At 43.8% G+C, this 23,568-nt stretch overlaps 1 protein-coding gene across 1 annotated transcript; it reads right to left on the reverse strand.

Annotated features, from left to right (window-relative positions):
• Window positions 1-409: 409 nt before the first annotated feature.
• On the reverse strand, window positions 410-23,568 carry LOC111956679 (2-(3-amino-3-carboxypropyl)histidine synthase subunit 1-like). Its single transcript, XM_023977219.2, has 5 exons — window positions 23,466-23,568; window positions 22,668-22,817; window positions 3,701-3,764; window positions 1,675-1,853; window positions 410-417 (listed from the first exon to the last, which is right to left on the reverse strand). Exons 1-5 carry the CDS (start codon window positions 23,515-23,517, stop codon window positions 410-412), a joined length of 453 nt encoding a protein of 150 aa, XP_023832987.2. The 5' UTR covers window positions 23,518-23,568.

Consider the following 23,568-nt stretch of genomic DNA (forward strand, 5'->3'; position numbering starts at 1 on the left):
CCTCGCTTGTGTTCTTATCTGTCTGTTTACTTGTTATGCAAGTTGAGTTATGCCTTAAGTTTCTTTGAATGGCTTTGGCAGTTATCAAGAGAGACGCTGCACCAAATGGCACCCTATTCCCTAGATAGAGCCCTATGGGGRCCTGGTCAAAAGTAGTGCCCTGGTCAATAGTGCACTATTTAGGGAATAGGGTGTCATTTGGGATGCAACCAGTGTGTAGCTGTATTACAGGGAAGCAGAGGATACAGTGTGAAGTCAGAGCATGCCTATTCAACTGGAGCCATTATAGCAGACCTTTACAAGGTTTACTAAGTTCTTTGTGGGCCTATCAAAGCCTCTTTAAAGAACAGAAGCAGGCCTGCTTGTGGGAGACATTCTAAATGATCAGTGGAAGTGTGGTGCAGCCCCTCTACTTCTCTGTGGGAGAGAGTATGCTTACAGGTGCCTGTGTGGAACAGATAGCCACATATTCTTAGTATGAGCCCTCCATAGTGTGGCTGTACAGACATATACTGTACTGTTGAAAATGAGAGCAGCTTATACAAGCCTACTACTGTCTTTGTTTCAGTGTGTGTCCATACATGTACATTGCTTATTTCATGAGCACCTCTGTCCCCTTGTGTAGGCGTTCTCTCTGGCTGTATGTGAGCACTGAGCACTGTGCTGAATCTATATCCTGGAGGTGTCAGTCTCTACCTAGTGCCTGTGTTTTTGTCTGTGTGTGTGCGTGAGAGTGTGTGTGTGTGTGAGCGCCTGCGAGCGTGTTCACTCTCATAGTTGATGTGTATTAACTGATTGCATGGGCTAGAATTCAGAGCAGCTTGCTCTCATTAGGCTTTATAGCTGTCCATCCCACCCTCCTTACCCACGGGGCAGCTTAGCCCCTTCATCCCTACACTGATATGGACAGCTATAAAGCCATGGCCACGCCCCAGTCCCCACACCACACTGACTGACGACCATATCAAATCAAATCAAATCGTATTGTTACATACACATGTTTAGCAGATGTTAATGCGAGTGTAGCGAAATGCTTGTGCTTCTAGTTCCGACAGTGCAGTAATATCTAACAAGTAATCTAACAATTCCCCAACAACTACCTAATACACACAAATCTAGAGGGGTGAATGAGATATATATAAATATATGGATGAGCGATGGCCAAGCGGCATAGGCAAGGTGCAATAAATGGTATAAAATACAGTATATACATATGATATGAGTAATGTAAGATATGTAAACATTATTTAAAGTGGCATTGTTTAAAGTGACTAGTGATCCATTTATTAAAAAGTGGCCAGTGATTGGGTCTCAATGTAGGCAGCATTAACAGRCTGATGGTCTTGAGATAGAAGCTGTTTTTCAGTCTCTCGGTTCCAGCTTTGATGCACCTGTACTGACCTCGCCTTCTGGATGGTAGCGGGGTGAACAGGCAGTGGCTCGGGTGGTTGTTGTCCTTGATTATCTTTTTGGCCTTCCTGTGACATCGGATGCTGTAGGTGTCCTGGAGGGCAGGTAGTTTGCCCCCGGTGATGCGTTGTGCAGACRGCACTACCCTCTGGAGAGCCTTACGGTTGTGGGCGGAGCAGTTGCCGTACCAGGCTGTGATACAGCCCGACAGGATGCTCTCGATTGTGCATCTGTAAAAGTTTGTCAGGGTTTTGGGTGACAAACCAAATTTCTTCAGCCTCCTGAGGTTGAAGAGYCGCTGTTGCACCTTTTTCACCACACTGTCTGTGTGMGTGGACCATTTCAGTTTGTCCGTGATGTGTACGCCGAGGAACTTTAAACTTTCCACCTTCTCCACTGCTGTCCCTTCGATGTGGATGGGGGGGTGCTCCCTCTGCTGTTTCCTGAAATCCACGATCAGGATGGAGCCAGGCCCTTACTAGTCACTAAACATCCACATCTGACAGAAACCTCTGCTGACCCCACAGAACGGGAAGGGTGAGTAGAGGTCAGATACAGCATGGTGACCAGGGACACCAACTATCCAACAATCCCTCTGTAGCTAGATCCCCTATTCATGGGTCATGTCCATTCCCTAGATGTACTGACTTCATGTAACACTTGGCCTGATCATTGGAACACAGTGAACTATTGTGACCTGGGTGTCAWATGAGGTTGCCGATGTATTTATTTATACAGAGAAGAGAAGAAACACAAACAACAGCAACTGATGACAGAGGAAACTGCTCTGTATATAATCTGCAGGATCTGGATGGGGTGAGAGGGTGAGACATGCAGGAGAGAAGGGGGGGGAGAGGTGTGAGGGAGGTGAGGACGTGAGGAAAGCAATCATCTGCCGTTAATTGCTCTCATTAGCTGAAATGGGCTGAGATGGGCTGAGGTGATGAGGTGGCTTTAGTTAGAGGACTCTGGGATGAACACAGCGTATACAGTGTTGGTTTAAGCCCAGATATGAGAGACAGCTCTCCTGCTGATAGCAGTGCTGCTGATAAGACAGGGCCACTATCTCCTCCTCTCTCTCTGAGGGGTGGCCGTACAGGGAGGGATGGAGAGATTAGAGGGAATGAGGGAGGCGTGGCACTAGTGGAGCGATGGAGAGGGGTTAAAAGGAAAGCGGAGGGCTGGGTCGAGGAGGAGAAGAGGGGAAAGTTGAGGGAAGAGAGGGAGAAAGTCAAAGCTTTCAGCCCACTGCGGTTCCTGTTTCTCAACGGTCCATATCTGTGGTATGACAGGCATGTCCTCATACGAGGACACCARGAACTACGTTTCCAGTCTGAAATCAAATACGGGCTCTGATTGATAACCATGRGGAAGCMTCCCTTCCCAAGCTCACTATCCTTTACGTCCATCAACTAACCTCATTAGTATCGAACACACACATAGGAAAGGAATCCACTTTGGATGTGGAGTGATGCAGCCATCTTCTTTTAGATAACCCTTACAGTCGTCACAGCAGAGAGAGAGAGGTAGAGAGGGGTGAAATGAGAAGATGAAGGAAACAACCACAGAAGTCAAGAAAGCCCTTAAACACACAGAGCTCCTCTTTCAACACTTCAAATGCATATTTTAGGTCTAAACTGAAGTGTTTTTCTTTGGGATTACTACCTTTTTTCAACCAATTTATCAATGTTGCACAAACTTGTTTTGGCACGGCGTAGGCCAAAGCTCAGTGTATACAAGACAAATGACTAAAAAGACTGATGCCGAGGCACTCCAAACCGTGGGAAGGTTTGGACTCCTGCATCAGTTTGTACGAGTGTGTCTGTGTGATGGACTGTTTGTGTGCAACAGGGGTCTATGCAGCCTGTAACAAGATGTAATTAACAAGAATAATGGCTGTCCCCTCRTCCAACCGTGATCGAGTGAAGCGTTGAAAGCCGCTCGGTCCGTGGACGCAATCGTGTGTCATTTTCTGCTAAAGACCAGATATGAGCTGGCTGCGGCAGGCAGGYAATTATGATAACAGTGGCTGGCTTAATGACTAGAAAGGCCATGCCGGCTCAAATTCAACGTAAGCAAGGACGACGACTGCTCCCTCACTCAAGCACCTTCTAAAGCCACCAAAACTTTAACACAACAAAGTCAAGGGGATCCGTTTCAGGGAGAAACATCAATGTTTTTAGCTAACAACAAATAGATAGACTCGGTTTTATTTTAAAACGAGCATGAGTCACACTTGCCACCTATTCAAAACATTCGTGAGTGGTGAGTGTTTGTATGCTGTACCTACCTCTCGATGATGTCAGCGATGACACAGGCAAACATCTGCAGTCCCTCCGGTAGCTGCAGGGCCACTGTGAACAGAGACAGCCAGACAGACAGACAGACAGACAGTCAGAGGTAAGGTTCAGAGGACAAACTAGCCAGCCTACACACAGAACTGCAGCTTGAGTGACAACCACGTTATTTAATACATCCTAGACAGTATATACATGTATATTGTTGCTTATGTTATTACTTCAGAAGGCTTCACTGAGACAGAAGGAAGCTGACATTTCAAGGTAATTCTCTCCCGTCCATTGCATTACTGTTGTCTTATCTTACTGAGAGATGCACAACAGGAKATGGAAGTGTATCAGCTCTGCTCTGTCTTCACACTTCCCTTTTCTCCTAGCAATCCATTAGTCACCTTTTCTCCACCTGTCTCTGTCAATGACAGCCAACAGCTTCATGAGTCACAATCACAAACAGTCACACACACAAATATCCCTCTCACAATGCAGACCGCTAAGAATCAGGAAACGTTGTGCCTCTTCTCATGCAGCATTAAGATATCATGGAGAAATGGATCAAATCGATGTGAAATGGGAATCAAGCAATCACACAAAGGAAGGATTGGTCCTGCTGCTGATGTGAAGGGCTGAGAGCAGCATGTGTTTCCGGTAGGACCTTATTTGAGTGTGACACCAGCTAAGACGAATCAATGGGAAATGCTTTCATCAGGGGGTTGACTCATTGCCAGGGTTGAGACGCAAAATATCACACCTCTTTAAAATGATGCCAACAACTTTACAAAGAAAAAATGCTATAAAGAAAAGCATGCGCTCTCAAAATGAAGCCTAGTGCAGTTTCTCACCCAATTTCCTTTTATTGTTGAGAATGTGCAAGATTTCGGTTGTAAACATCAAATAAACATGATGATGTATCAGACATAACACAAATGTTGCTGATATAGAGATCTAGGCTATAGGACATGGAGAAACAGCTACACTTAAAGTCAGAGGGTAATATCTGCGACTGAGAAATGGCATAAACCCTTTGGGAAAACGTACAGAAAACTGGTCAGACAAACAACTTCTGTGGCGGACCACAATTAAACCCATATTTCAAACACAGACAGCGCTATGCACTGACCAACATATCTCTTTTTTTTGTCATTTTTACCCCCTTTGCTCCCCAATTTCGTGATTACGATCTTGTCTCYTCGCTGTAACTCCCCAATGGGAAGGTCGAGTCATGCGTCCTCCAAAACATGACCTGCCAAACCACGCTTCTTAACACCTGGTCGCTTAACCTGGAAGCCAACTGCACCAATGTGTCGGAAGGAAACACCGTTCAACTGACGACGCAGTCAGTCTGCAGGCGCCCGGCCCTGCCACAAGGAGTCGCTAGAGCGCGATGAGACAAGTAAAACCCCCCCGGCCAAACCTTCCCCTAACCTGGACGACGCTGGGCCAATTGTGTGACTCCCTAATGACACAGCCTGGGATCGAACCCCAGGCTGTAGTGACGCCGCATCACTGCGATGCAGTGCCTTAGACCACTGCACCACTCGGGAGGCCCTGGATGACATACATTTCTAACAAACATGGTTATTTTTTGTCATAAATTACAAATACTGTAGCCACAGTCAACAGGAAGACAAAACTMACAAAACAGGGGTTATCATGTACAACATAGATTCAGTCAAAACTAGGCTAGTTCATCCATCCCTGGCTAAATGCATACAGGTGTTGCAGGTTCTGCAATGTTGGCAAATGTACAACACATCACAATAGGTCTAATGCGTTTTCAATTGATCTCACATTAATTTCACATTGGAACAGATCCATTTTGAATAACAAAGAGGCTTTTCCCCCTCACATCAAGCCATTGCGTCCTCCTTGCGCAAATTGGTTATCCAGAGCTGTTGTCTTGGTAACAGACTGATGTCCTTATGTTGGCGTGGTTACATATTGTGCTATGCATACTTATGTAAAGTGCTCAGCATGAATGAATATTTAGCCTTTCTTTACTCAAATGGGATTATACCATAGTGTGATATTTATGTACAAGCCGTTCGTCCACTGTCCTCTGTTTCGCAAATCCCCTTGAATTTGATGTCATTTTCAGTAATTGAAGGAACACTTTAAATGTTTCCCTGCATCAAAGGTAGTGTAACCCAGTCTGCATTTCCAGTGCATGCTGAGATCAGTGGGCTGGCTCTAGCAGACACTGGGACTCGTGGAGGCTCTGTTTAAATCAACTTTAGACACATCAAGAAGAGAATGTTGACAATGTTTCACTGTCAGACAGACCCTGTCACACATCACCTTGATAAACCATGTGACTACAGTAAATGGACACTTAGACTGCAGTGCTGATAKATTTTTCAGGCCCATGTTCACATYCTGCAGTGGTTTCCTACAGCAAAGATAAACAACAAAAACAGGCCTGTAGACAACACTGAACAATAAAAAATGGCCTAAGAAAAGTAAAAAGGGCACTGACACAAAGCGCGGATGTGCCTGAAGTGTGATGGATGGAGGAGAGAGGGAAGGAGGAGAGGAGTGTGTCTTTCTGAGGAAAGGTTAAGGGATCACAGTGCACCATGTAGACAGACAGAGACAGGTCATTACCTGGGAAAGGGCGAGTTTATTAACCGAGAAAGGTTTCTAAGCCTCACCACAGCCCTGGCTGACAGAAGCCAAGAGCTCTCCTTCCATCTGATCTCAGTGTACAGGCTCTGCACAAGGGTTTAGAAGCATTTGTGTGTGTGTGTGTGTGTGTGTGTGTGTGTGTGTGTGTGTGTGTGTGTGTGTGTGTGTGTGTGTGTGTGTGTGTGTGTGTGTGTGTGTGTGTGTGTGTGTGTGTGTGTGTGTGTGTGTGTGTGTACATGTGAGCTGAAATGTCATGAATGTCACAGGAGCATTAACACAAACAAAATGTCAAGAATGCTTGTGTGTTTGTCATTCATCCTCCCACGGACACATGTACCAACATGCACATATGATAGTCTGTGATTGGTTTGAGTGTCGGCCTGTCAGAAAGGGGATTTCTGTCTGGGAGGTGTCAACAGAGAGTTGGTACACCAACCAGTTTTAGTGAGTGAATGGAGAAAAAGGTCAGCTGAGGAACTGAAAAAAACAAGTTCACTTCCAAGTCCCCAATCCTGTCTAGCCGGGCGGGCCCCAGCACTGAGATTTGTACTGTTTCAGATTTTACTTCTGTCTAGAATAGTATTAGCATTCTATAACAGTGTGGAAGGTGCTCAGGGGGCTTGTGTTCAGTTCAGTCTGTACTTCTTCAGCGTAATCGTCAGTTACACTATACTGTGGGGCACACTTCATCCGCACTCAGATTTGTGCTGCTGCAGAAAATAAAAGTTGCCTCAACCTCTGTCTGCAATTAGTGGCTGGCTGCTCTAATAGGACGTCTCCCAGACTTCACTTTCTAAAACATTCTCCAAAAAACATCTGTAGACACAGAGGTGTTAAACGAGAAGACCAGAGGGAAATCCTACGCGTCTCTGACTGCTACTGCTAACCTTTTTGATTATTTGCGATGCTGCTCTGTCTCCTCTGAGAGAAACAGTTCTCTGTGTTTGTTTCGCAGCCCTGAGGGAAACATGTTCATGGTTCCTCCAGACACACAAGGTTGTTTTGTCTCTGTTCACTTTGCCCTGCCTCTGTTTCCTGCCTTCCACTTTCACAGGAACAATTCAGTATGCAAGGCTGAACAACTATCGTGAGAAAGAGACCATTGCAGGCACGGAAAATTCAGCACACAGGGAAAACAAGATTTAAAAAACAAGGACAACATAGATAGGAATTGATGTATGATAAAGAATGTGATCAGTTAAGCTATGGCTGTAGTATTCAACAATAATGGATGTAATATAATCATTCTGTGACTGRTTATGTTTGTCCTATTTCATTGGAAATGTTTTTTGCATATGCCAACTCCCGAGACAACCTCGGAGAGCGATCAAAGCTAGGGTCAGCCATAATCAAATGCGAGCAATTCGGATTAAGTGCCTTGCTCAAGGGCACATCAACAGATTTTTCACCTTGTCGGCTTGGGGGATTCCAACTAGCAACCTTTCGGTTAGTGGCCCAACGCTCTAACCGATAGGCTACATGCCGCCCAACATGAAATTGCTCCTGCACCACTCCAAAATGTCCGATATTTGGTGCAAAGAAGAATAGAAGCATTCTGAGGATACATTTTTGAGCCTTAAAAATAATCTGTACATTCTGTTCATTTTCAGACAGAATAGCACAGGTTCTTGAGATCAAATCAAATGTTATTGGTCACATACACATAGTTATCAGATGTTAATGCGAGTGTAGCGAAATGCTTGTGCTTCTAGTTCCGACCGTGCAGCAATATCTAACAAGTAATCTAACAATTTCACAACAACTACCTAATACACACAAGTGTAACGGAATTAATAAGAATATGTACATATAAATATATGGATGAGCGACAGCCGAGCAGCATAGGCAAGATGCAGTAGATGGTATAGAGTACAGTATATACATATAAGATGAGTAATGTAGGGTATGTAAACATTATATAAAGTGGCATTGTTTAAAGTGACTAGTGATACGTTTATTACATCCAATAATTTTTTATTTTTAAAGTAGCTAGAGATTTAAGTCAGTATGTTGGCGGCCACTCAATAATAGTGATGGCTGTTTAACAGCCTGATGGCCTTGAGATAGAAGCTGTTTTTCAGTCTCTCGGTCCCTGCTTTGATGCACCTGTACTGACCTCGCCTTCTGGATGATAGCGGGGTGAACAGGCAGTGGCTCGGGTGGTTGTTGTCCTTGATTATCTTTTTGGCCTTCCTGTGACATCGGGTGGTGTATGTGTCCTGGAGGGCAGGTAGTTTGCCCCCAGTGATGCGTTGTGCAGACCTCACTACCCTCTGGAGAGCCTTACGGTTGTGGGCGGAGCAGTTGCCGTACCAAGCGGTGATACAGTCTGACAAAATGCTCTCGATTGTGCATTTGTAAAAGTTTGTGAGTGTTTTCGGTGACAAGCCACATTTTTTCAGCCTCCTGAGGTTGAAGAGGRGCTGCTGCGCCTTCTTCACCACGCTGTCTGTGTGGGTGGACCATGTCAGTTTGTCAGTGATGTGTACGCCGAGGAACTTCAAACTTTCCACCTTCTCCACTACTGTCCTGTCAATGTGGATAGGGGGGTGCTCCCTCTGCTGTTTCCTGAAGTCCACGATCATCTCCTTTGTTTTGTTGACGTCGAGTGTGAGGTTATTTTCCTGACACGACACTCCGAGGGCCCTCATCTCCTCCCTGTAGGCTGTCTCGTCGTCGTTGGTAATCAAGCCTACCACTGTAGTGTCGTCTGCAAACTTGATGATTGAATTGGAGGCGTGCATGGCCATGCAGTCATGGGTGAACAGGGAGTACAGGAGAGGGCTGAGAACGCACCCTTGAGGTGCCCCAGTYTTGAGGATCAGCGGGGTGGAGATGTTGTTTCCTACCATCACCACCTGGGGGCGGCCCGTCAGAAAGTCCAGGACCCAGTTGCACAGGGAGGTTAGGGCAGTGGGATAGGTTAGGGCAGTGGGTTGCGTTGTCTGTGGACCTATTGGGGAGGTAAGCAAATTGGAGTGGGTCTAGGGTGTCAGGTAGGGTGGAGGTGATCTGATCCTTGACTAGTCTCTCAAAGCACTTCATGATGACGGAAATGAGTGCTACGGGGCAATAGTCGTTTTTTGGGGAACAAGAACAATGGTGGCCCTCTTGAAGCATGTAGGAACAGCAGACTGGGATAGGGATAGATTGAATATGTCCGTAAACACATCAGCCAGCTGGTCTGCGCATGCTCTGAGGACGCGGCAAGGGATGCCATCTGGGCCAGCAGCCTTGCGAGGGTTAACTTTTTATGGCTGCAGGGGCAGTATTGAGTAGCTTGGATGAAAGGTGCCCATTTCAAATGGACTCGTACTCAATTCTTGCTCGTACAATATGCATATTATTATTACTATCGGATAGAAAACACTCTCAAGTTTCTAAAACCGTTTGAATTATATCTGTGAGTAAAACAGAACTCATTTTGCAGCAAACTTCCTGTCAGAAAGTGAAAAATCTGAAGGCTCTGTTCCAGGGCCTCCCTAATCATTTGCTTGAAATCTATTAGTATACATGCACTTCATACGCCTTCCACTAGATGTCAATAGGCTGTGAGAGGTGAAATGGAGTGTATAGCTATTTCTATGGTCAAAAGAGAGYMCTTGGAATGACAGGACCCCAATTTCCTTTGTTCAGGAAGYCGCYGYAAGMACWTCKMCATTGGCTTCTGAAAAGCTTTTGTTATAGACGGCTAATATCTCCGGCTTTGATTTTATTTGATAAATGTGACAATATCATCGTAAAGTATGTTTTTTCAATATAGTTTAATCAGATTATTTAAATTTTTTCGGGAGTTTTGGCGTGTTCCGTTCTCTGCGTTTGTTCACGATGGACAGCTTCGCGCCACTTGGCAAGTTTTGCTTGCTAATWCGAGAGGGGAAAAAGGACATTCTAAAACCAAACAACGATTGTTCTGGACAAAGGACCCCTTGTGCAAGATTCTGATGGAAGCTCAACAAAGGTAGGGCCCATTTATGATGTTATTTCATATTTCTGTCGAAAATGTTTACTATTAGTTTCCGCCCAGATTTTGGGAGCTCTCTCGCTATAACGTAAGCTGCATGTCGTACTAAAGTTATTTTTAGAATTCTAACACGGCGATTGCATTAAGAACTAGTGTATCTATCATTTGCTGTACAACAAGTATTTRTTAGTAACGTTTATGATTAGTTATTTGGTCAGAATAGGTGAGTGTCAGAAATATATCCGGAGATTCTGGAAAATATTTGCTACGTTTTCACAATGTATAACCACGGATTCCAGCTCTAAATATGCACATTTTCGAACAAAACATAAGTGTATGTATAACCTGATGTTATAGGACTGTCATCTGATGAAGTTTATGAAGGTTAGTGAAATAATTAATYTCTTTTGCTGGTTTTGTCGCRATCGCTACTGTTGCCTTGAATCAATGCTGTTGTGTGGTTGGCTATTGTAGTAAGCTAATATAATGCTATATTGTGTTTTCGCTGTAAAKCACTTAAAGAATCGGAAATATTGGCTGGATTCACACGATGTTTGTCTTTCATTTGCTGTACACCATGTATTTTTCATAAATGTTTTATGATGAGTATTTAGGTATTTCAATTTGGTCTCTGTAATTGTTCTAGCTGCTTCGGTGCTATTTGTGATTGCAGCTGCAATGTACAACTATGATTTATACCTGAAATATGCACATTTTTCGAACAAAACATAGATTTATTGTATAACATGTTATAAGACTGTCATCTGATGAAGTTGTTTCTTGGTTAGTGACTAATTCTATCTCTATTTGGTCGGTTTTGTGCAAGCTACCTGTGCTGTGAAAGAAATGTCTGTGCTTTTTTGTATTTGGTGGTGAGCTAACATAAATATACGTGGTGTTTTCGCTGTAAAACATTTAAAAAATCGGACATGTTGGCTGGATTCACAAGATGTTTATCTTTCATTTGCTGTATTGGACATGTTAATGTGTGAAAGTTAAATATTTCTAAAAAATATATTTTGAATTTGGCGCCCTGCACTTGGACTGGCTGTTGTCATATGTGTACCGACACCGGGCTTGCAGCCATAAGAAGTTAACACGTTTAAATGTTTTACTCACGTTGGCCGCGGTGAAGGAGAGCCCGCAGATTTTGGTAGCAGGCCGTGTCAGTGGCACTGTATTGTCGAGCAAAGAAGTTGTTTAATTTGTCTGGGAGCAAGACGTCAGTGTCCGCGACGGGGCTGGTTTCTTTTTGTAATCCGTGATTGACTGTAGACCCTGCCACATACGTCTCGTGTCTGAGCAGTTGAATTGCCACTCTACTTTGTCTCTATACTGACGCTTAGCTTGTTTGCCTCGCGAAGTGAATAGCTACACTGTTTGTATTCATGTTTCCAGTCGCCTTGCCATGATTAAAAGCATTGGTTCGCGCTTTCAGTTTTGCACGAATGCTGCCATCAATCCACGGTTTCTGGTTGGGAAAGGTTTTAATAGACACCGTGGGTACAACATCACCGGTGCACTTGCTAATAAACTAGCTCACCGAATCAGCGTATACATCAATGTCATTGTCTGAGGCTATCTGGAACATATCCCAGTCTACGTGATCGAAGCAATCGTGAAGCGTGGAATCCAATTGGTCAGACCAGCGTTGAACAGACCTGAGCACGGGCGTTTCCTGTTTAAGTTTCTGTCTATAGGCTGGGAGCAACAAAATGGAGTCGTGGTCAGATCTGCCGAAAGGAGGGCGGGGGAGGGCTTTGTATGCGTTGCGGAAGTTAGAGTAGCAATGATCCAGAATGTTGCCAGCCCGTGTCGCACATTCGATATGCTGATGAAATTTAGGGAGSCTTGTTTTCAGATTAGCTTTGTTAAAATCCCCAGCTACAATAAATGCAGCCTCAGGATATATGGTTTCCAGTTTACATAGAGTCCAATTAAGTTCTTTCAGGGCGGTCGTGGTGTCTGCTTGGGGGGGATATACACGGCTGTGATTATAATCGAAGAGAATTTTCTTGGTAGATAACGCGGTCGGCATTTGATTGTAAGGAATTCTAGGTCAGGTGAACAAAAGGACTTGCGTTCCTGTAAGTTGTTATGATCACACCACGACTCGTTAATCATAAGGCATACACCCCCGCCCTTCTTCTTACCAGAGAGATGTTTGTTTCTGTCGGCGCGATGCGTGAATAAACCGGGTGGCTGTACCGACTCTGATAACATATCCGGAGTGAGTCATGTTTCCGTGAAACAGAGAATGTTACAATCTCTGATGTCTCTCTGGAAGGCAACCCTTGCTCGAATTTCGTCTACCTTGTTGTCAAGAGACTGGACATTGGCAAGTAGTATACTCGGGAGCAGTGAGTGATGAGCCCGTCTACGGAGCCTGACCAGAAGACCGCTCCGTCCTCCACTTCTGCGGCATCGTTGTTTTGGGTCGCCTACTGGGCTCCGATCCATTTTCCTCGGTGGTGGTCCAAACACAGGATCCGCTTCGGGAAAGTCGTATTCCTGGTCGTAAAGTTGGTAAGTTGACGTTGCTCTTATATCCAATAGTTCTTCCCAGCTGTATGTAATAACAATTAAGATTTCCTGGGGTAGCAATGTAATAAATAATACATAAAAAAACGAAATACTGCATAGTTTCCTAAGAACGTGAAGCGAGGCGACTATCTCTGTCGGCGCCATTACTTTTTACCATGAAAAGTCTGAAATTGTCACAGTTGTTACGACGTGCCCTTTTTGGGTGAGGATCATAGCCCTCTCTCTCTCCCACCAAAGGTTTATGACGGTCATAAATACCTAAAACTCTTTACCCCACTCGGCCAAAAAGGTTGAGAATCCTTTTGTTACCACAGAGAAAGACTTTGCAGTATGGTAACATCAAAAGGTTGAATAATTGAACAGTATTTCTGTATTCCAAGCAGATGGAGTGGTCCGTGGACACTTAAGGAACAGTCATGTTGAGTTTGTTTCATTTGATGACCTCATGAAGGACAGGAGACACATATTACTGTTCCTTTGTTTGTATACACTTCTCAATTATGGGGTTTGCACCTGAATGTTGTATACAATTAATGATTAAGTATAAGACTACTTTTGAAAAGATGAAATGTGATGTTAGCCTTCTAAATGAGAGGATGGTTTTTCATATAAAGTTTTAACTAGTCAGTGACCCCCCCGTGAGCACATACATTTACACCGGCGTAATGGAACGCCCCCTTTTCTATTAAAAGTATAAAACCCACTTCCGACAAAATTTACATTAGGCCAAAACATGCCAGGTGATGCTGGTGTGTGAAGTGGTTTAAACTACAACTATACAAAAGGACAAGACCAGAGCATGTGGAGATCATCAACACGCTGAAATGGTGAAGAAATCTACAAACTAAAGACCAATTATTCAGGCTGCGGCTGTTTAAACACTTTAGTTTCCAAATGGTACTCTGACGTATCCATTATAACAACCTACAACCACGAAAAACCTTGGGATTTCTGAGGAACGCAACTACTCTCTCTGATTAACTATTATCCAGCAGACATTCCTGCTCTTGAGCCGTTCCCACCCCTTTCCTTTGTCTACCAAGCCGTCATATCGGTTTCGTCCACTAGGGACTTTTCCTTGTGTCATGTTAGTACCKAATGTATAACTAATTGTTGTGTGTTTATGTAATTCTGTGATTGATTAGTTAGTAAATAAATAATTAAGCKAATTTGTATATCGCTGATTCATGATTTATGTTAGGGTTCGTGCAGATCTCCAAGGGTTTGAGACATTCAGGAATGAGACTGATGATATAACAATACATTAATAGAAGACGGTAAACGATAAGATAATAAAATATCTGAAGAGTTATATTCGGGAAAATTAAACTCTATAAACAAAATTTTCCCGTGGTGCCCTGACTTCCTAGTTAATTACTATTCCGTGATTAGTTTAATCACGGAATAATTACACATAGAGAATTGATTTGATAATATACAGTCTTCACATTTAATGACAGCAAACGCTACGACACAGTCAAATCTGAAATTCTGACATTTCTAAGGAGCTATGGTAACTCTCCAGAACCAAATGTATGCTCACTTAGCTGTTGCTTCTGTTGTATGCTCACTCAACAATTGAGGCTGGGCTGTCACGCCCTGACCTTAGAGAACCTTTTTTATGTCTCTTTTTGGTTTGGTCAGGGTGTGATTTGGGTGGGCATTCTATGTCCTTTATTTCTATGATTTGTGTTTCTATGTTTTGGCCAGGTATGGTTCTCAATCAGGGACAGCTGTCTATCGTTGTCTCTGATTGGGAATCATACTTAGGCAGCCCTTTTTCCCCACCTGTGATTGTGGGTAGTTGACTTTTGTTAGTGGCACTTAGCCCTCCCCTCGTAAGCTTCACGGTCGTTTATTTTGTTTCTTGTTTTGTTGGCGACATTCTAAAATAAAAGGATATGTACACTCACCACGCTGCACTTTGGTCCACTTCTTTCGACGGCCGTGACATGAGCAGTAAAAACAATGGTGTTTGCTTGCTTCATTTCATTCCATTCCAACAGGAAGTGAAATGACCAAAACAAAGATGCCAATTCAACTGAGAATGAGTGAGAAAGGCTGAGTGGAAGGAGTTCAAAGCCCAGACAGAAACAGATGGAGGGAGAGAGAGAGGGGTAGAGTGCAACAGAGTCGATAAGGTGATCTTTGGTTTTGCGAGCCCAGAGAGAGGGGAAGCTCTCTAATGAAACCAACACAGAACAGAGACATGAGCGGTATCCTTAAAGCCACCCTATCCCAAATAGTACCTAAAGGGCTCTGGTCAAAAGTAGTACACTGTATAGGGAATAGGGTGCCATTTGGGAAGTATTCGGACTGGCAGACTGAGTCATAGCAAAGCTCCTCTCACCCCAACTATGGGGACCAGTCAAAGACCACSCTATTCTCCCTGCACACCACTACCTGCTACTTAGCTTACAGTATGAAACGCTTGTTGTTGGCTATCATTTCCATCAACAGGAGATGAGCGTTTTGCCATCCACACCCGGGTGGATACGGGACTTTAGATTTCAGGCAGCGCTGGGTGGATTACTCCCAAATGTCTTTAATTAAGTTAGCATGTTTCACACCATACTGATATTGAATGCGGCTATTTTCTTCACCATTCCCTCTTGCCCCCTCCATTCTAGCTCTCTAGCTGTGATTGTTAGATGAGAGTATCAGTGCCATCAATGTCACCTGTATGGGTGAGTGCACTGTGCAGTAGGAATGCAGGTACTTGGGGCTGTTGAAAGTGTGTCAAAGAGTGACAGAGAATGACTCACAAGCCACAGTGGTGAAAGTGGGGTCACCTCACATCACCATCACAACCCATAACCCTCTCAACACCATCACAACCAATAACACCTCACATCCACCATCACAACCAATACCTCACATCACCATCACACCAATAACACCTCACCCTCTCCACCATCACAACAGCCAATAACACCTCACCCTCTATCACCATCACAGCACCCAATAACACCTCACCCTCTCATCACAATCACACCAACACCTCACCCTCTCATCACCAACACAACCCATAACACCTCACCCTATCACCACACAAGCAATAACACCTCACCCTCTCATCACCCATCACATTTAAATAACCCAAAGCCCTCATCACCATCACAACCCAATAACACCTCACCCCTCATCACACCTAATAACCCTTAGCCCCCATTCACCATCACAACCCAATTACACTCAACCCTCACATCACCATCACAACCAAAACACCTCAACTCTCACATCACCATCACAACCTAATAACACCTCTCATCACCATCACAACCTAATAACCCCTCCCATTACCATCACAACCCAATAACCCTCAACCCTCACATCACAATCTATAACCCTCTCTCACAATCACAAACCTAACAACCCTCTCATCACAATCACAACCAACAACCCCTCTCATCACCATCACAACCTAATAACCCTCTCATCACCATCGCAACCTATAACACCTCTCATCACCATCACAACTTAATAACCCTCTCATCACCATCACAACCTAATAACCCTCTCATCACCATCACAACCTAATAACCCCTCTCACAACCATCACAAACCCAATAACCTCTCTCATCACCACCACAACCTAATAACCCCTCTCATCACCACCACAACTAATAACCCCTCTCATCACCATCACAACCTAATAACTCCTCTCATCACCATCACAACCTAATAACCCTCTCATCACCATCACACCTAAAACACTCTCATCACCATCACAACCTAATAACCTCCCATTACAACCCAATAACACCTCAAACCTCCACATCACAATATAACCCTCTCATCACAATCACAACCCAATAACCCCTTCTCCACCACCGAACCTAATCCCTCTCATCACCACCACAACCTAATAACCCCTCTCATCACCATCACAACCTAATAACCTTCATCACCATCACCAACCTAATAACCCCTCATCACCATCAACAACCCTATATAACCCCTCTCATCACCATCACAACCAATAACACCTCTCATCACCATCCAACCTAATAACCCTCTCATTCACCATCACAACCTAATAACCCTCTCATCACCATCACAACCTAATAACAAATCACCCTCTCATCACCATCACACCCAAGAACACCTCACCCTCCCATCACCATCACACAAATCTATAACCCTCTTCATCACCATTCACAACCTATAAACACCCTCTTATCACTATCAACAACCTCCAATACACCTCTTCATCAGCACACGAATAACCCCTACACCACCCAACCTAATAACCCTCGCCTCATCACCATCACAACTAATAACCCTCTCACTCACCATACAACCTTCCAATAAACCCTCTATCACCATCGAACAACCTAATAACCCCTTCTCACCATCACAACCTAATAAAGCCTCATCACCATCACAACCTAAATAACCCTCTCATCACCATCACAACCTAATAACCCTCGCCCTCATCACCATCACAACCTAATAACCCCTCTCATCACCATCACAACCAATAACAACCTCCCTCACAATCACCATCACAACCTAATAACCCTCTCCATCACCATCACAACCTAATAACCCCTCTCATCACCATCACAACCTTAATAACCCCTCTCATTCACCATCACAACCTAATAAAACACTTTTCACCATCCACCCTCACTCACCTCATCACATCACAACCAAAACACCTCACCTCCACATCACATCAATCTAATACCCTCTCATCCACATTACAACCTAATAACCCTCCTATCACCTCACAACCAATAACCCCTCTCATCACCATCACAACCTAATAACCTCTCTATCACCACCACAACCTAATAACCCTCTTCATCACCATCACAAACCTAATAACCTCCCTCTCCCAATCAACAAACCTAATAACCCCTCTTATCACATCACAACCTAAAATCCCTTCTATCACCATACAACCAAATAACCCCTCTCATCACCATCACACCTAATACCCCTTCATCACATCACAACCCAATTACACTAACCCTCACTCACCAATCACAAACAAAAAAACACTCATCTAATCACCATCACAACCTAATAACCCTCTAATCACCGATCAACAACCTAATAACACCTCTCATCACCATCACAACCAATAATCCTCTCATTTCACCATCGCAACCTAATACTCTAATCACTACCCCTCTAATCACCATCACAACCCAATAACCCTCTCATCACAATAAACACTAACAAACCCTCTCATCACATCACAACCAATACACCTCTCATCACCACACAACCTAACTAACCCTCTCATCACCATCGCAACCTAATAACACCTCATCATCACCATCACAACTAACCTAACCTCTCATCACTCATCACAACCTAATAACCCTCTCATCACCATCACAACCTAATAACCTTCCTCTCATATCACCATCACAACCTAATAACCCCTCCATTACAACCCAATAAACACCTCAACCCTCACATCACACTTAATAAACCCCATCTCATCACAATCACAACCCAAAAACCACCTCCATCACCACAACCTAATAACCCTCTTCATCACCATCAAACCTAATAACACCCTCTCATCACCATCACAACCTAATAACCTCTCATCACCATCACAACCTAATAACCCCTCTATCCCCATCACAACCAATAACACCTCTCATCACCCATCACAAAACCTTAATAAACCCCTCTCATCACCATCACACCCCCTAATAACCCCTCTCATCACCATCACAAAACCTAATAACCCTCGTACTCACCACACAACAAAAACCCTCACCCTCCATACCAGTCCACAAACTAAAACCTCTATACACCATTACAACCTAATAACCCCCTCTTATCACATCAACCAAACCTAATAACCCCTCTCATCACCATTCACAACCTAATAACCCTCTCATTCACCATCACAACTAATAACCCCTCTCACAACCATCACAACCCAATAACCTCTCTATACCACCAAACCTAAAACCCTCTCATCACCACCACAACCTAATAACCCCTCTCATCACCATCACAACCAATAACCCTCCTCATCACACACACCTATAACTCTACACAAACCTAATCACTCTCACAACACACAACCGAATAACCCCTCATTACACCAATAACACCTCACCACAACACTAATAACCCCGCCCTCATCACAACAAACAACTAATTAACCCTCTCATCACCTTACCGGAACCCAATAACCCCTCTCATCACCACCACAACCCAATAAACACCTCTCATCACATAAACTTATCCCATTCACCAACCCTAATAACCCCTCATCACCCATCACAACCAATAACCCCTCATCCACCATCACACTAATAACCCCTCTCATCACCATCACAACCCAATAACACCTCTCATCACCCATCACAACCTAATAACCCCTCTCAATCACCATCAAACAACCTAATAACCCTCTCATCACCATCACACACCTAATAACAAATCACCCTCTTCATCACCATCACAACCCAAAAACACCTCACCCTCCCATCACCATCACAATCTAATAAACCCCTCTCATCACCATCACAACTAATAACCCCTCTATCACCATCACAACCTAATAACCCTCTATCACCATCACAACCAATAACCCCTCATCACCACCACAAAACCTTAATAACCCCTCTCATCACCATCACAACCAATAACCCTCTCCTCACCATTACAACCAATAACCCCTCTTATCACCATCATCAACCAATAACCCCTCATCACCATCACAACCTAATAAACCCTCATCACCATCACAACCTAATAACCCCTCTTATCACCATCCACAACCTAATAACCCCTCCCTTCATCACCATCACAACCTAATAACCCTCTCATCACCATCACACCTCAATAACCCTCTCATTCACCATCACAACCTAATAACCCCTCTCATCACCATCAACAACCTTAATAACCCCTCTCATCACCATCACAACCTAAACCCCTCTCACACCATCACAACCTAATAACAATCACCCTCTCATCACCATCACAACCCAATTAACACCTCACCCTCTCATCACCATCACAACCCAGAAATCACCCTCCATCACCATCACATCTAATAACCCCTCTCCATTCCACCATTAACAACCTAATAACCCCTCATCCACCATCACAACCTAATAACCCCTCATCCACCACAACCTAATAACCCCTCTCATCACCATCACAACCTAATAACCCTCTCTCACCATACAACTTAATACCCCTCTATCACCATCACAACCTAATAACCCCTCACCCTCTCACTCATTCACAACCTAATAACCCCTCTTATCACCATCACAACCTAATAATCCCTCTTATCACCATCACAACCAAATAACCCCCTTCATCACCATCACAACCTAATACCCCTCATCCACCATCACAACCCAATTACACCTTAAACCCTCCACATCACCATCACAAACAAAAACACCTCAACTCTCACATCACCATCCACAACCTAATAACCTCTAATTCAACCATCACAACCAAAAACACCTCTCATCACCATCACAACCAATACCTCTCACACCATCACACCTATAACACTCAAACACAATAACCCCTCTAATCACATCACACCAATAACCCCTTCTCATCACAATCACAACCTAACAACCCCTCTCATCATCACACAACCCATACCACCTCTCATCACCATCACAACCTAATAACCCTCTCATCACCATCGCAACCTATAACACCTCTCATCACCATCACAACTTAATAACCCTCTCATCACCATCACAACCTAATAACCCCTCTCATCACCATCACAACCTAATACAATCACCCTCTCATCACCATCACAACCCAATAACCCCTTCACCCCCATCACCATCACACCAAACACCTCAACCCTCCCATCACCATCACAAACCTAATAACCCTCTCATCACCATCAAACTAATAACACCTCTCATCACCATCCAACTAATAACCCCTCTCATCACCCATCCACAACCTAATAAACCCTCTCATCACATCACAACCTAAAACTCCTTCATCACCATCACAACCTAATAACCCCTCCCATTACAACCCAATAACACCTCAACCCTCACATCACAATCTAATAACCCTCTCATCAACAATCACAACCCAAAAAACCCCTCTCATCACCACCAGAAACCTAATAAACCCCTCTCACACCACCACACCTAATAACCCCTCTCATCACCATCACAACCTAATCAACCCCTTCATCACCATCACAACCTATAACCCTCTCATCACCATCACAACCCAATAACACCTCTCATCACCATCACAACCTAATAACCCTCTCATCACCATCACAACCTAATAACCCCTCTCAATCACCATCACAACCTAATAACAAATCACCCTCTCATCACCATCACAACCCAAGAACACCTCACCCTCCCATCACCTCACAATTAATTAACCCTCTCATCACCATACAACCTAATAACCCCTCTCTATCACCATCACAACCTAATAACCCCTTTATCACCATCACACCTAATAACCCCTCATCACCACCACAACCTAATAACCCCTTCATCACCATCACAACCTAATAACCCTCTCCTCATCATTAAAACCTAATAACCCCCTTATCACCAGTCACAACGCTAATAACCCCTCTCAACACAAATTCACAACCTAATAAACCCCTCATCACCATCAACAACCTAATAAACCCTCCAACATCACTGCACACTCTATACCTCTTATACAGCAACAAACCTAGATAACCCGCTCAGCCCTCATCACGCAATACAACCTGAATAAACCCCTCTCATCACCATCACAACCCAAATAACCACCTTCTCATCACCCATCACAACCTAAATAAACCGCTCTCCATCACATCACAAACTAATAACCCTCTCATCACCACACAACCTAATAACGAAATCACCCTCTCACACCATCACAACCCAATAACACCCACCACCTCTCATCACCATCAAACCCAAGAAACACCTTCACCCTGCCCATCACCATCCGACATCTAATAACCCCTTCATCACCATTACAACCTAATAACCCCTCTCATCACCATCACAACCTAATAACCCCTCTCATCACCATCACAACCTAATAACCCCTCTCATCACCATCACAACCTAATAACCCTCTCGTCACCATCACAACCTAATAACAAATCACCCTCTCATCACCACCACAACCCAATAACACCTCACCCTCTCAATACCATCACAACCCAATAACACTTCACAGGGGACGGTCCTGGGTCCCCCCCTGGGTGCACTTTAAAGTTGTTGCCTGATCACTACACAGCTGATTCAAATAATCAAAGCTTGATGATGAGTTTGTTATTTGAATCAGCTGTGTAGTGCTACGGCAAAAACCTAAAAGTGCACCCCGGGGGGGCCTCAGAACCGAGTTTGGGAAACGCTGCTCTAGCAGACTCCATCAACTTGTGAATGTCCTGAGGTTCATAGTTTAGTTTGACGTCCTCTTGCTGAGAATAACGTTGACAGGCAGTATCTGAACATGGTACTCCTATGTTCTATAGTAAGAGCTAGGCCTTCCTGGTAAATACCACAACAACAAAAATTACCAGAACAATAACCTTCGAGAAACATACCCCCCTTTTTTTTATTGGATCTCTCATTCACTAATGGTGTCTGATCATAGATAGACATTAAAACTGCATGATAAAGCATATTTGAGTATTCAGATAGCAAGTTAACGTTCTATATAGCAACACTACCTATTCTGAGGTTCTCCAGGTTTAAGGTTTTTCTTAGCCAGGAACTGATAGACACACCTTATTAGTCTTTTCCAGTAAGGAGTCCACCTGTGGTAAATACTTTATCCAAGCCTTATAGATAGTAGAAATGTAATGAATAGGCCTATTCTGAGCMTACCTCTCTTAGACGTGGCCTGTCTCACCCGCCAGACTGTCTTGTGGATCTCAAAGTTGTAATTTGAAGGCAAAGCGCGGATAGCCTCCTGTAACTCTGGGTCTTGCAGGATTTCATCAGGAATTTGATTGGCCACCCGCCGTGGTCCTCGTACTAGGGGAAGAATCAAATAATTTTACTGTAGGAGATAGTTGACAAATACAGACAAGACAAGAAGCTTCAGATCAAATACGGTGTAGGGGCATAGTCTCATATGATTATTGGTAATACTTTACATTAAGTTACTCTTCTGAGTTGTTACATATTGTTTTGGTAAGTGCTTTGAAATTCCACAGTCCCTATTCCTCTTGTATAGGCCTAATTATAAAAACCACAACTCCATATACAATTATAATCCAGTCATAACAAAACGTTAATACAATGCTGTTGTAGTTTATTACAGCATAACTAGGAGCAACCTATTGCGAAGCAGGGTTCCTCGACTGGTCTCCCATGTTTTCTGAGCAGATGACGAAAGTTAGACCCAGGACCTTAAAGATATTTAAAAACGTGTTCTATAATTTTCATATATTTCGTTCGTGTAGATAAGTATCAAGTAAGTTAGCTAGCTAATCACTCTTTCAAACCATTTGAGTCAGTTTTCCTTGTTATTAGCATTAGCTGGTCGCTAGCTTTATCTGCGTCATAATTCTTTATTCATGGTGGCAATTTATTACACATTTTTTTCAAGCATGTCCCATACACCACGTTCTTGGTTATTTGTCGTGTGATAGCATTAATATAACAGAGACTCATATTTACCGGTTGGTTTTTTAGCTGGTACGACTTGCGTTTCGACCGTGGGCGCCGCCATATTTTCGGTGCATGTGGGAGCCAGAAAGGCAGCAGTAATCTAATGCAGAAG

The sequence above is a fragment of the Salvelinus sp. IW2-2015 genome, linkage group LG4p (genome assembly GCF_002910315.2).
Source record: "Salvelinus sp. IW2-2015 linkage group LG4p, ASM291031v2, whole genome shotgun sequence".
Classification (NCBI taxonomy): domain Eukaryota; kingdom Metazoa; phylum Chordata; class Actinopteri; order Salmoniformes; family Salmonidae; genus Salvelinus; species Salvelinus sp. IW2-2015.